General features: G+C 37.7%; 1 protein-coding gene across 4 annotated transcripts in view; it reads right to left on the reverse strand.

Annotated features, from left to right (window-relative positions):
• Nucleotides 1-13,192, reverse strand: part of SEPTIN9 (septin 9) — a 282,042-nt gene that overhangs the window by 103,954 nt on the left and 164,896 nt on the right. For all 4 annotated transcript variants that reach the window (XM_032209323.1, XM_032209327.1, XM_032209324.1 and 1 more), the window contains one exon: nucleotides 2,820-3,458. In XM_032209323.1, coding sequence (XP_032065214.1) covers nucleotides 2,820-3,458 — 639 coding nt within the window. The remainder of the gene's footprint in view (nucleotides 1-2,819; nucleotides 3,459-13,192) is intronic.

A 13,192-nucleotide genomic window follows, 5' to 3' on the forward strand; every position in this document is an offset into this window, starting at 1 on the left:
TTAGCTATTCTTTTTCATAACTAAAAAACTGGAAACACTATACATAATATTTTTCCACAGAAGAGCATCTTTCTAATAATTTGAATCTACTCCTTTTCACTATCTCTTTTTTAGACCTGTGCAGAGAAGCAGAATTACACACACTCAGTATATACTAAGGGGGAACTGCAACAAAAAATAGGAATCCTTTTTAATACCGCATTACATTTAACAAAGGGGAAAGTAGGACCTTGTTAGCAGAAGAAAGTAGAAAAGAGAATTGGTGACCTGGGACTCAAGGAAACTTCTCTATATTAGAAACAAAAAAAAACCCTAAAAACCACACTATGGCACCGTTTTTGTTACATCCAACTAAAATATTTGCAAACCTAAACAAATAGTACGGTAGTGCTGTTACAATTGAGCCTTGAAGCATTAAAGAGGGTCTTGTAGAAAAAAGTATATGAAATTTTCAAGAGGAGAGTAGGAGACAGAATTCATATCAATTGAGTGACATGGAGAAATAACAAAGGTACAAGGAAATAAATATAAAATATAGAATAAATAAAATAACTTCCATCTAGGACTGGAAACAAATAGTCCTTACACTGCATGTCCTTTTTTGTGACACCAAAACCCTACTCTGTGTCATCTTACTATGCCAATATAAAAATCAACATGCTTTTTATTACTTTAAGGTACAACATGCAAAAATAAAGGTAGACTTAACACCAGTGAAAGAACAAAGGAAAACTCCCCAAATCTTAAAAAAAAACTCCTATCCCCAACTTGCAGAATTCACCTCTTGAACACTTATCCCTCTTGGGAAAATTAAGTACAGTCCAACTACCTAAAAGTTGTTTTTGTTTGCAGTAAAACCATTACTCTTCAGCTGCAAGAGGTCAGAAAGCACTGGATCTTCTTAAACTGACTGTTTTTTTTTTAATTTAAGTTGTTTGCTACTATAAAATAGTTCTACCAAAGCATCATAAAAAAGGAAATACAATGCTTATGCACATTACAATGTTTTGATTGACTGCATTCCTTTATAGTGCGTTCACAACTCTAACGCTACCAAAAAAAATTAAGAGCATCTATGAAATCCTTTCTCTGGAAGGTCAAAATATGGCAAATGCCATGCCAGAAATATTCTCATCCTGTTAAATTGTAAAGTTGTCTCTGAATTGCCATCTGAAAGTCAGGATAGTCAAGATCTCAGTCTCATGGCTAGCACCAAATAAAATGCCAGCACAGTTAAGTTACTTATTCATAATACTAATTATATACAATTGTGGGTGATTTTAGAATTCTGACTTACTAGTCAAAATAAGCTGGACAACTGTAATGAAAATCTTTCAAAAAGTGTAGGTAGCTATGTGGATGTGTTAAAAGAACAAAAAACCAAAAATCACACCATGCAAACATCTTTCTCAAGGTCAACTAACTTATCTGCAAATCATAAACAAATAATCATGCTATTACACTTGGATCTTGAGTTCTCCGGGATTGGGCAGCCTATAAATTAAATAAATAAATAAATAAATGAATGAATAAATAAATAAATAAATAAATAAATAAATAAATAAATAAATAAATAAATAAATAAATAAATAAATAAATAAATAAATAAATAAATCTGGATTAAAGATCTGTAAATTTAGCCCCACAACCCTTTTCTATCTGGACATGACAGCTCTTTGAAGAAGGACTTTATTCCAAAGGAAACACACATTCTTGAATTGACCACTAATCCTGGACATTCATCATAGAATCTATTTTGGACCCATAAATGCAATTTGGTTGCAATTCTGAACATTTTCTATTTGAGTTTTTGTATGGGGCCATATAGTGCAAGGCTCAAGAAATGCAATCACAGTTTGACTGATGCTACAATCATATAACCAGTGGTGGGTTCCTACCGGTTCAGACTGGTTCAACCGAACTGGTAGTAGTTTGGCGGCCCAGGCCTGCCACGCCCCTGAACTGGTTCTCCGGGCGGCACCATAGGCGGCACCATCTTGTTTTTTGCGAGCCATTTTTATTGCACTGTGCATACGCACATGGTACAGCCATGAGCAAACCAGCAGTAGTGACTGCCAGAACCCACCCCTGCATATAACCACTAGAAACTATACTGTTCATATAAAATGTATCTAGCTTATGGATTTTTTTCAAAATGGAAAGATCCAGTGATTTATTTTGCTAGCAATGATCTCAAATCCAATGAATGTAATGCATTTGCTTAGTCCATTATAAATTATAAAATTCAGATTTCCTTAATTGCAAAAAGAAAAACCAACACAGAAATCCAATGCCATTTCAGAAGGACACAACTCATCCACAATAATCTAAAATAAATATGAACACAATTGTAGCTCACAATTAACATAAAGCAATAATGGTGGTTATTCCTTTAAAATATTGTTAATCAAAATCTTGTTGCTACCCCAAGAAAATAAAAAAATAATACGGACAAATAATAAATGCCAATGTATAGTGGTTAAGGTGTTTGGCTTGAAGTAAGAAAGTAAAGATTTTACTCCACTCTCAACCGCAGATGCTCCCTTATGTTACTTTGGGCAGACCCCTCTTTCTCAGCCCTCTATAGGGTAGCCTTTTATGGGTTGCCATGGGTTGCCATCTTGAGCTCCTGTACGAAAGGAGAGATGTAACTCAAATAAAAAAATACAGGTGAGCTATAACTGAAATAATACCATGAATCCATATGTTAATTTCTTTTCTTTTCTTTTAGAATAATAACTAATTATAATCCTGGGAACTGGCAAAAGATCTCTGAAAGGAAGACGTGGACAAGAGCTAAAAGGAGATCATCTGCTTACCTTCTTGGCCTTTGTATGGTAGTTCAGTCACTCCTGGCTGTATCTTTTGTTCTGGTGGCAGATGCGGATTGGTTGAAAAATGCTCCACATGTTCAGTCTGCCTGATCGGTGGCACTGGGGCCTCAGATTTTGTTACCTGGATTTCCACACGTTTGGGAGCAACATCAGGCAAAGACGGGCTAGTGGCTTCAACTTTGCGCTGAGTTGGTTCAGGGATCTTTGAGGGGACTTCCATTCTGCGAAGAGCTTGGTCCTGTGGCTTACTTATGCTGATCTCAGTCCTTCTGGGAGGAGTCTCAAGAGGCTTGTGTCCCAACACGTCTGTTCTCTTGAGGCCAAATCTTGATGCTCCTGAGGTGGAATTTTCCACTTGCTTTGATGATATGTCAATGGAGATTTCTGTTCTTCTGGACACTGGTTCAGGATGTTTTGGCCCAGAAATCTCAACTCTCCTTAAAGAGGACTTGGGAGACTCCCCATGTCTGGAAGGAGTCTCTGAATTCCTCGCCCCAAGATCTTGGAATTTCTGTGTGGAACTGGACACTGTGGACCTTGCAAGAGGATTGGGTGCCCGTCTTTGTGGAGTAGAAGAATTTGAAGGCTGATCTACTTCTTCAACTTCAAAGGATCTCTTCAAAGCTGAAAGATATAAGAATGGAATTCAACACTATCAGAATTACATAGTTATTGTCCTCAAGTTGCAAATTATATATTAACATTGCACTTCATTGGATGACGTCCCTCATATTGGATGATATCCCTTTTGTTAATTCAAATACTTAAGAAAGGGGGATGACTTGCTGAATCTTTGGATCTTTAGGGAATTTGTGCTGAAGGAAACTTAATCTGATTTTCAAACATAGTTGAAAAAAATAAGGAATTCCTTACTCTTCTTGACAGTCTGAAAGAGGCCATGAAGTCCCACAAGATTTCTGGATTCTATATAAAAATGAATACCACATAAAAGTCCCTTCATATTTTTGAAAATCTTAGTTACATTTACTTTGGGATTTCTTTTTGAAATATACTTTGCTCCCAACTCACTACATTTATATCATGGCATAAAAGGCACCTAGAATGCCTCTGGAGATAAACACCAAGTGAAACTCACCAAACATAGGTAATAGCCTTTCTTAAAGATTGTTTTGTGGCAATAAGTGAGATTTCTTATTTCTAAATCCTTATTAGATCTACAAAGTGGCTAAGAAGGACCACAGAAAGACTCTTCAAAGCTAGATAAAGTCACTCAGTTTTGTTTGGAGTTAGAATCTAGATGTACAGATCTTTTGGAATTGTCTGAGACAGTTATCTGGGAAGAGATTGAAGATATTAGCTCTGATGAAATGAGCAGAGTTCCCTGTGCATTGAGTTCAGCCACCTGTATTTTAATTCCTCTCCCTCTGGGCTGACTAAGGTTTCCTGGGACCAACAAGTGGTTGGGTACAGACAGTTGGGTCCAGACAACCAACAAGTGGTTGGGTACAGACAGTGGCAAATCCTGCAGTGTGGGAAGCTGGCCTGCCTGCCTTGAAGGAGACCATTGTCTGCCCTCTTCCTAAGAGATTGTTGGTGGACCAAGGGATCTGGAAAATTTTTATCCAGCTTGGTCCTAGAAGAAACAGATTATCTGGGTCCTTTCCAGTTAGGAGTCGGCCATAGCTATAGTACTGTGAAATCTTTGAATACACTTTTAAGGACCTCTGGTGGACTCAGGGTCACTTCATACATTCTGGCCCTCCTTAATGTCTCAGTGGCTGTTCATGGTATTCTTCTGGCCCACCAAAGGAAAGTGGGAATTGGGGCTACTGTATTGCAATGGTTCCCTTCCTTTATTCATGATTATTTCAAATTGATGTTAGTGTGTGTGTGTGGGGGGGGGGGGGGGAGACTTTGAACCTGAGATTCATGCTTTGTGGAGAACCTCCATCTTATGCTTTCTCACTACACTTATATAATATCTAAATGAAACTGCTCTGTAAGGTCTTCCACGAGGATGGGGTGCGTTGTCACTATTGTGCTAATGATAAAACCAATTGTGCCTCTCTACCCTGGGCTCATCAAGTGATGCTACTGAAGTTTTTTTCCTGATGCCTGGACCCTATGAGGGTCTGGATAGGGGAGAATTCTGGTTCAACCCTACTAAGAGTAAGTGGCTGTGGTTGTAAGCCCTCCACCTCTCCACTGGCTTTGGCTTTGCACATGACAACTCACATCTTAATCATCTCCCATTAGGATTCTGGTAATGCACTGAATATGGGGCTTCCATTGAAGAACATTTGGAAGCTGAAGTTGATCTGGAATGCAGCAGCACAGGGAGTTTCACATACTCTCATATAACACTCTGTTCCAGAAGCTGCTCCAGTAGGCTTCCAAATACAATTCTAAGTGCTACTTATCACCTTGGGCCCTTGTCACCTATACAGTGCTACATTGGATACCACCAGACTATATGAGCAACTGCCTTTCTCACCAGACTATATGAGCAACTGCCTTTCTCCCATTACTTCTACTTGCCCCACCAGATCTAACAGGCTCCAGTCCCCTTTTATCAAATACCATCACTTTGTTGGACCCTGGAGTTGTGCCTTCAATATGGCAGCACCTGTCCTATGGAACAGCATCCTGTCAGGGAGCCAGATGATCCTGACCTGACCCTGTTAGCCTTTCAAGTTCTGAATACCTGATGTTTCCCCTAGGCATTTGGGCCAGGATGTTAGGCGAGCTCTGATGTTGATGTGGTTTTAAGCTTGGGATGTAATGTATATCTTGGGTGTCATGGATCATTGCTCAAAGCTGTTGTCTTAATCCTTGCACACAACCCACAGTCACTGTTGTGAGATGGGTGGCCATATACATTATTAAAATAAATAAATATAATCCCACCAAAATATTGGATGCCTTCCAAAACAACAAAAGTCTCAAAGTTTTCCAGTCAAATGATCAAAATAATTGTAGGGCACTGACTATGAAAATATCTCAAGATCAACATCTATAAAACGTAGACAGCATCAGGCAAATGTCTGACACATCAATTTGTCCAACTCCCAAGAGTGAGTCGACCAGACACATGGCTTAGATTCATTGACTACTTGGCATGTTTCAAAAACTGCACTGTCAGCCTCTTGCTTGTACTTAGCCCTTTTAGGTTTTATTAGAAAAGCAGCAAAAAGAAGCATTTTATTTATTTTATTTATTAGGTCAGTTGAGCTTTCCAAACAGCACAAATTTCAGTAGTGCTCAAACTAAGAAAACATTTTGGTATGCCTTGAAGTGTGGTTTCTACAACATAGAAAATTAATCATTTACAAAATCCTCATTCTAAACTTTATGAAACACCAAAGACACAGTACAAGATGACCTATTGGTCAGTGCCCATGTTGCAAGACATTACTTGGGAATAGATAATAAAATCCATACAAGTAATCATACCTACAGCTAAAACAGGGATTCTCACATTGAATTTGATGGAGTTCCACCAAAGACCATGGGCAACAAAAGAGTTTGCTCAAAATTCAGTCAGGGACATATATAGATTTTTTTCCCCTAAGGAAAAGGTCAAAATTGGTTTCTAGTCATAATAATGACTAGAAATGATAATGATTGGTTTGGTTAAAACATTAAACTCCCACGTAATTGTGAAAGGCAAGTTTTAATTTATGAACACTGGAAACATTTTATATTTATAATAAAATGCTTACTGTTTAATATTTGTCATAAATGGCAAATGTTATGGGACAGTAACTGAGGCATCTTTTTTTGTAAAATACAAACAATGTTTGTATATAAATTTCCATAAATTACAATAATCATGCATTTCAACCTTTTGCTAGTTTTCCCTCATTCGAGTTTTCCCAGAAGAGAAGATTTTGCAACCTGAATAAACTGAAACTACCTGAGATCTAGTGAATGGGGAAAGAATGAGAATCCAGTGGCATATAGGTTTTAACCTAGAACATATTTGTAGAACTGTTTTAAGGTCATATTTGTGCTAAGATATTGAAAATTCAAAAGGATTCACAAAGTTTAAGCACTTCTCTCTATATATGTCAATATAAATATAGAGAGAAATGCTTAAACTTTATGAATATCGCGATATAGATATATAACTGGATCACCTCAAGAGCATTGGTCATGTTCGCTGACACTACTGGAAGTTATATTTGAGCAACATTTGTGGGGCCACATATAGTTTGACTGTGTACAGAGAAACAAGTATAGCCCAGTGTGATCATGCATCTACCACAACACCCTTTTAATATTGGTGTATGTATAGGGTAGGGGGGAGGGAACTGGAGGCAGGCAATATATTGCTGCTCTAATTATTTTACTTGGGTTCTGTTTAATTATGAATTACCTGGCTATTACAATCAATTTCATTTCATTTCACAGCACTTGGAGGTCTGAAGATTGGTTCAGGAAGGCTGAAATGCTTAGCATGCAAGACCACATCTGGTATTCTGATAGCAAGACTGTTATTCTAAAATTTCAGTGGCGTGTTGCTGGCACCAGCAGCACAATCATTGCAGCCTGCAAACATCACAGTGTGCTTGCAACATTATACTTAACCTTCCTGCTTTCTGCATTACTGCCAATTAAGATAAATAGCTGTTTACATGCTGTAGTGCATTTGTTAGGTAATGAGATACATTATCTTTTGAAAGAGGTTAAGTGTCTGCTCTGTTAAAACTAGCACTCAGAAAACATCAGAACTTTATTGCTATCAAACGAAGACAACAACGCCATGAGTAACAAACATTTTAAAAGCACTGAGCAATATAAACTCAAAAGAACTCCAGGGACAAGCAGCAAACAAACAAGGCAATGAAACAAAATGATATTGCGTACTCTTACAGAGTAAGGGTTAACTAACCCAGTGTTTTTCAACCACTGTGCCGCGGCACACTAGTGTGCCGTGACATAGTGTAAGGTGTGCCGTGGGAGAATTACTTTATATATGGTCAATATAGGCACAGAGTTAAAAATTTTTAACATTTTCTAATGGTGGTGTGCCTCGTGATTTTTTTTCATGAAAAAAGTGTGCCTTTGCACAAAAAAGGTTGAAAAACACTGAACTAACCTAGCTTTCCAAATCAATCCGAGTTATTTCAGTTAATTTCAAAATGTAATCTGATCATAGATTTCAGGAGGGGAAAAATAACATACAAGTGTGGTTTGTGGTTGTGGATGGAGTCTCAGGAAAGAATAGCTTAGTCAGCAGATTCCCCAAATTATCCGGCTGGCTGGGAAGACACCTGGAAGATGCCAGATTTGGAAAGACAGCTGCAGAATCTCGAGACCCCTAGAACTATCACATTCTTCCAAATGGAAGATGGGAAAAATGATGAGAATGGGCCAATGGTCTGAAGTGGTGGGTAAATGAGAGGCTGAACAGGAGAAGGAGAAAAAATGTGTGAAATAAGCTGTTGATGATGCAAGGAACTTACAAAATTTGCAGATGATAGTAAGCTGGCAGGAATAGCCAACACCCTAGAAGATAGGCTCAAGATCCAGAAGAATCTTAACAGACTTGAACATGGTCCCTATCTAACAAAATGAAATTCAATGAAGAGAAAACTAAAGTCCTACCCTTAGGTAAGAAACCAAAAGTACACATATAAACTGGATGAAACCAAGCTTAATAGCAGAAGGATCTTGAAGTCTTAGCGGACAACCAGCTAAATATGAGCCAGCAGTGTGTAGGGGCAGCCAAAAAAGTCAATGCAATCTTAAATTGCATTAACAGAGGGATATAATCAAAATCAAATGAGGTACTAATGCCACTCTATAAAGCCTTAGTAAGACCACACCTAGAGTACTGCATTCAGTTTTGGTCACCACACTATAAAAAGATGTTGAGACTCTAGAAAAAGTGCAGAGAAAAGCAACCAGGATGATTACGGGACTGGAGGCTAAAACATATGAAGAACAGTTACATGGGCATGGCTAGTCTAGTGAAGAGAAGGACTAGGGAAGACATAACAGCAGTGTTCCAATACTTGAGGGGCTGTCACAAAGAGGAGGGGGTCAAGCTATTTTCCAAGTCACCTGAAGGCCAGACAAAGAATAATGGATGGAAACTGAACAAGGAAAGATTCAACCTGGAAGTAAGAAAGAACTTTTTGACAGTGAGAACAATCAACCAATGGAATAGTTTGCCCTCGGAAGTTGTGGGAGCTTCACCACATGAGACTTTCAAGAAGAGATTGGACTGCCATTTTTCAGAAATGGTGTAGGGTCTCCTGCTTGAGCAGGGGGTTGGGTGAGATGACCTCTAAGGTCCCTTCCAATTCTGTTAATGCACAACTTCAAAAGATCACGAAGACCTTGACTTTTCAACCAGGAACATGCCTTAGTCCTCATGACAAAAGTTCTGCTTGGTCACATTTCCTTGAAATCTACAGTTCTTTATGTTAAAGTCTGCAATCAGATGCAACACAGTGTACCAATTGACAGTAATTGTGATCTTTGTCTAGCTCCCACAGAACTGATTTCACCATGCATAACGCCTTCATTAGTGTCTAGATAACATCTGCATCTTAGCAAGCAACAGACATATACTTTAATACTTTTAGGGTGCATATTCATCTTCTAGGTTCAGGCAGACCACATAGGAGGTTAGATAACACATAATAAATTTTGGTTTGAGAGAAGACAGGAAGAGGAAAGACTCCCCAGCTAAAAAATTGTTTTGCAAATACTGTTCATTATATTGCTTTCTTCATTTTGGGGAGGTAGAATACAGATAAATATATTTTTTTTCTGACAGTTAGTGTGAAAAGACAAATCCCAACAAAACCCCCAGGAAAAATCAAGTTTAGCTTGGGGATACCTTAGCCTCTTGAGCAAGCTTTTCCTTTTCCCCCCCAATTTTCTGTAACTCTGCTAAATGTAAGTTTCTTTTGCCCTGATCTTATTCTCACCTGCTGTTACCTTATTTTCAGTTAAAGGAAGTTCAGTAAAGATGAATGAATAAAGAATGTAGATTACAAGAACTAGTAATCTAAATTGCGAATAAGGCATTAGAAGTGACCTAATATGTCCTGAGTCAAAGAAAGGTAAATAGTGTGTGACCCAACACACTGTATCTGTGTTTGACCTTGAGATAGGAAATGTCCACTCTGCAGAACAAGGCAGCTTTCTATCCCATTTGATTCTGAGGCCACCATGATAGAAATTTTGATTTTTCAAATCAAGGACAACAGAGCCTCTTTAAAAGGGATGGGGGACACTGATCTTGTCTCCATAGATGAGACATATATTTAACCCATAGGCCACCCAGAACCTGAAAAAGGCCCAATAATAAGAAATGATAGATGAACAGGACTTCCACTATTTTTAACTTCAGAGCAGTTATACTATATTAATAGGGGTAAATGAGAATCAGTTTGGTGTTGTGGTTAAGGCATCAATCCACAAATTGGGAGATTGTGAGTTCTAGTCTCACCTTAAGCACAAAGCCAGTCATGTTCTCTCAGCCCAAACCATCTCATAGGGTTGCTGTTGTATGGAAAATAGTAGGAGTAAGGTGTGTTGGATATGTTTGTCACCTTTCCTTCAGCCCTAGGAAGGAGGCAATGGCAAATTACTTTTGAAAACATTGCCTAGAAAATGTTGGGGACTTGTCCAGGCAGTCTCTGAGACTTGGACATGACTGAATGGAACAAAAAAGAAGTGGGGTGGGTATAAATACAATCAGAATGATGATGATGTGATATTTAAAAATTACATTATGCCATTTCAAGCCTATTTCCTACCTCTCATAACCATTTGCCTTAAAGAGCAAAATGTATCTTAAAAGAAGCTGAGTTTGAAAAGAGACTAATGAAAATCCTCTAAGTTTTTCTTTTTCTTTCTTAGCATGGCTAAAGATAGAATTTGCTGGTTGCTGTAGATTAGGTGTTGACAATATATGGCTTTTCAGATGTGGCTTCATTCCCGTCATTCCTCACTTTAGAACATGGTGGTTTAAGGCTGATGGGAGCTCAAATTCAATAACATCTGCATAACCACTCTGGTGTGAAGTAGGAACAATTTGAACAACTATCTCTAAATGAAGGCAAAAAGAAAGCCCTATAAACATTGTCAAAGGGCAAAAAACAAACATGTGGTCAGAGACAGCCTGCTGTATTTCAAGAGATTTAAAACTACAAATAAGCCAATATACCTCAAGTTTGTTTGTCTGCAAAAGCCACTTCAATAATAATATGTGGAATGAATAAATCAACACAGAATCTTTGCAAACTATTTCAAGTTGATGAATGAACTAGCTTCTTTTGCAGTACAATCCTATAAATATCCACTCATAAATAGACCCAACTGAGTTCAATTGTCTTTATTCCCATATAATTATGTTTAAGAATACAACATGATTCAACCACAATACAAAGGCAAGATTTCTAACTGCTTCAATCTTAAAATATTTTTATAATTATTGAATGTCTACTTCTGATTAGCAAACAGAACAATCTTGACTTAATTATTAGCTTTGCATCCCTTGAAGGAAGGAATCTCAAAATGTGCCTGTATATGAAAACTTCATTCCTGAAAGCTTAAAGAAAATTATTTATCATTTTAGGCCACAAGCTTATCTTCCTTCTCCCAAGTTTTGTCCATTTACAACAGAAAGAAAAACAGAGCTGCTTCTTCAAAGTTATGACTTTTATTTAATCATGCATAGTAACAAGAAGCTTCTATGCATTTCAAATCTTAAAGTTATATTTTCCACCAGTAAATAACCAAACTATTTTCAAAGTTTATTGGAAGCTATCTTGAAAAAGGCAGATTCCAATTAGGAAAACAAGACATGAGCCTAGGGACAGTTTAAATGAAGTTATATTTATTTTTTAAAATACCCACTGGAATATTTCAATGTACTTTTTAAATGTATTTTTAAATACACATTGAATTATTTCAATTTAATCATAAAGGGTTTCCTGCCTAGGCAGGGGGTTGGGCTAGAAGACCTCAAAGGTCCCTTCCAACTCTGCTACTGCATTGTTTTGTATTATATTTGGACAGCATAACTTTTTCATGATATATTTTAACATAGACATGTGGAAGTGAAAAGTATTTCCTAGGTTAATATTCAGAACTTTTTATCAAACACCTCTCCTTCTTTCAAGCAGAGTTAAATACTTCTGCTGAACAGCAGCATGAAATAGTACAGATTACATCATCATTCTGTCAGAACTTATCCTTCCATCCCCCCACCATCCAGTCTCAACTTTCAGTACCTATTGTCCCAAAGGTGCTTTTTTCAAAAGGCAACTGAACTTTGTTTTTTTGCTTGAAGACATTTTGCTTCTCACCCAAGAAAAGCTTCTTCAGTTCTTCAGAAGGTTCTTGGATGAGAAGTTAAATAGCTTCAAGCCAAAAAGCAAAGTCCAGTTGCTTTTTCTTTTTTTTAAAAAAGCACTTTTGGGACAACCATGACCTGGATGACTGAAAATTTCCATAAACACTGTCAGTACCTATCCTTCCATTCCCCACACCATCCTAATTGATGAAGTTTCTTGAAAGAGAAGCAAAATGTTTTCTTCTTCTTCCTCAAGAGAAAAACAATCTAGCTGCCTTTTGTAAAAGGACCTTTGATACACATTAGATCAGTTTTCTTCAACCTAGAGCTTTCCAATTCCAGTTCTCTAAATCCCCAAATCATGTGGGTGGGGAATGTTGCATTTGATCATACTCTTCCAATATATACACACACATTCCAGTGATGCTTAAATGGCGATGTATTTGACTAGGAGAAGGACACCAAAACAAAGGTCTCATATCTATATAAAAGAGATATGGGCAAATGAAAATTTGATTCAAATATCTATATCTAAGAGCCAAGGTGGCGCAGTGGTTAAATGCAGCACTGCAGGCTACTGCTAGATCAGCAGGTCAGCGGTTCAAATCTCACCGGCTCAGGGTTGACTCAGCCTTCCATCCTTCCGAGGTGGGTAAAATGAGGACCCAGATTGTTGGGGGCAATATGCTGACTCTCTGTAAACCGCTTAGAGAGGCCTGAAAGACCTATGAAGCGGTATATAAGTCTACTGCTATTGCTATTATTGCTATACTGAACTCCAGACAAAGCCTTCTTTTTTTTTCACTGGATGCATATCTTTGAGCCTGCAATTGAAGTATCTGATACTCAAGGTAATCATAGCAAAAACAACAACAACACCTTCACCTCATTTAAATGAGTTTCAAATATTTCCTGTCTGTGTTACAACAATTTTTTCTAAGCCTTCCCAAGAGAGTCGTTCCATCTGTTCAAGCTGGATCAAATAAAACGTAATATCAGTCTCTTTATTAACTTCATTGCAAGAACAGCTCTGGCTAAAATCCACAGAGAACAAAAGAAGTTAAGTTTGTAAAGGTCC

Source organism: Thamnophis elegans, chromosome 2 (assembly GCF_009769535.1).
Source record: "Thamnophis elegans isolate rThaEle1 chromosome 2, rThaEle1.pri, whole genome shotgun sequence".
NCBI classification, from domain to species: Eukaryota; Metazoa; Chordata; class Lepidosauria; order Squamata; family Colubridae; genus Thamnophis; species Thamnophis elegans.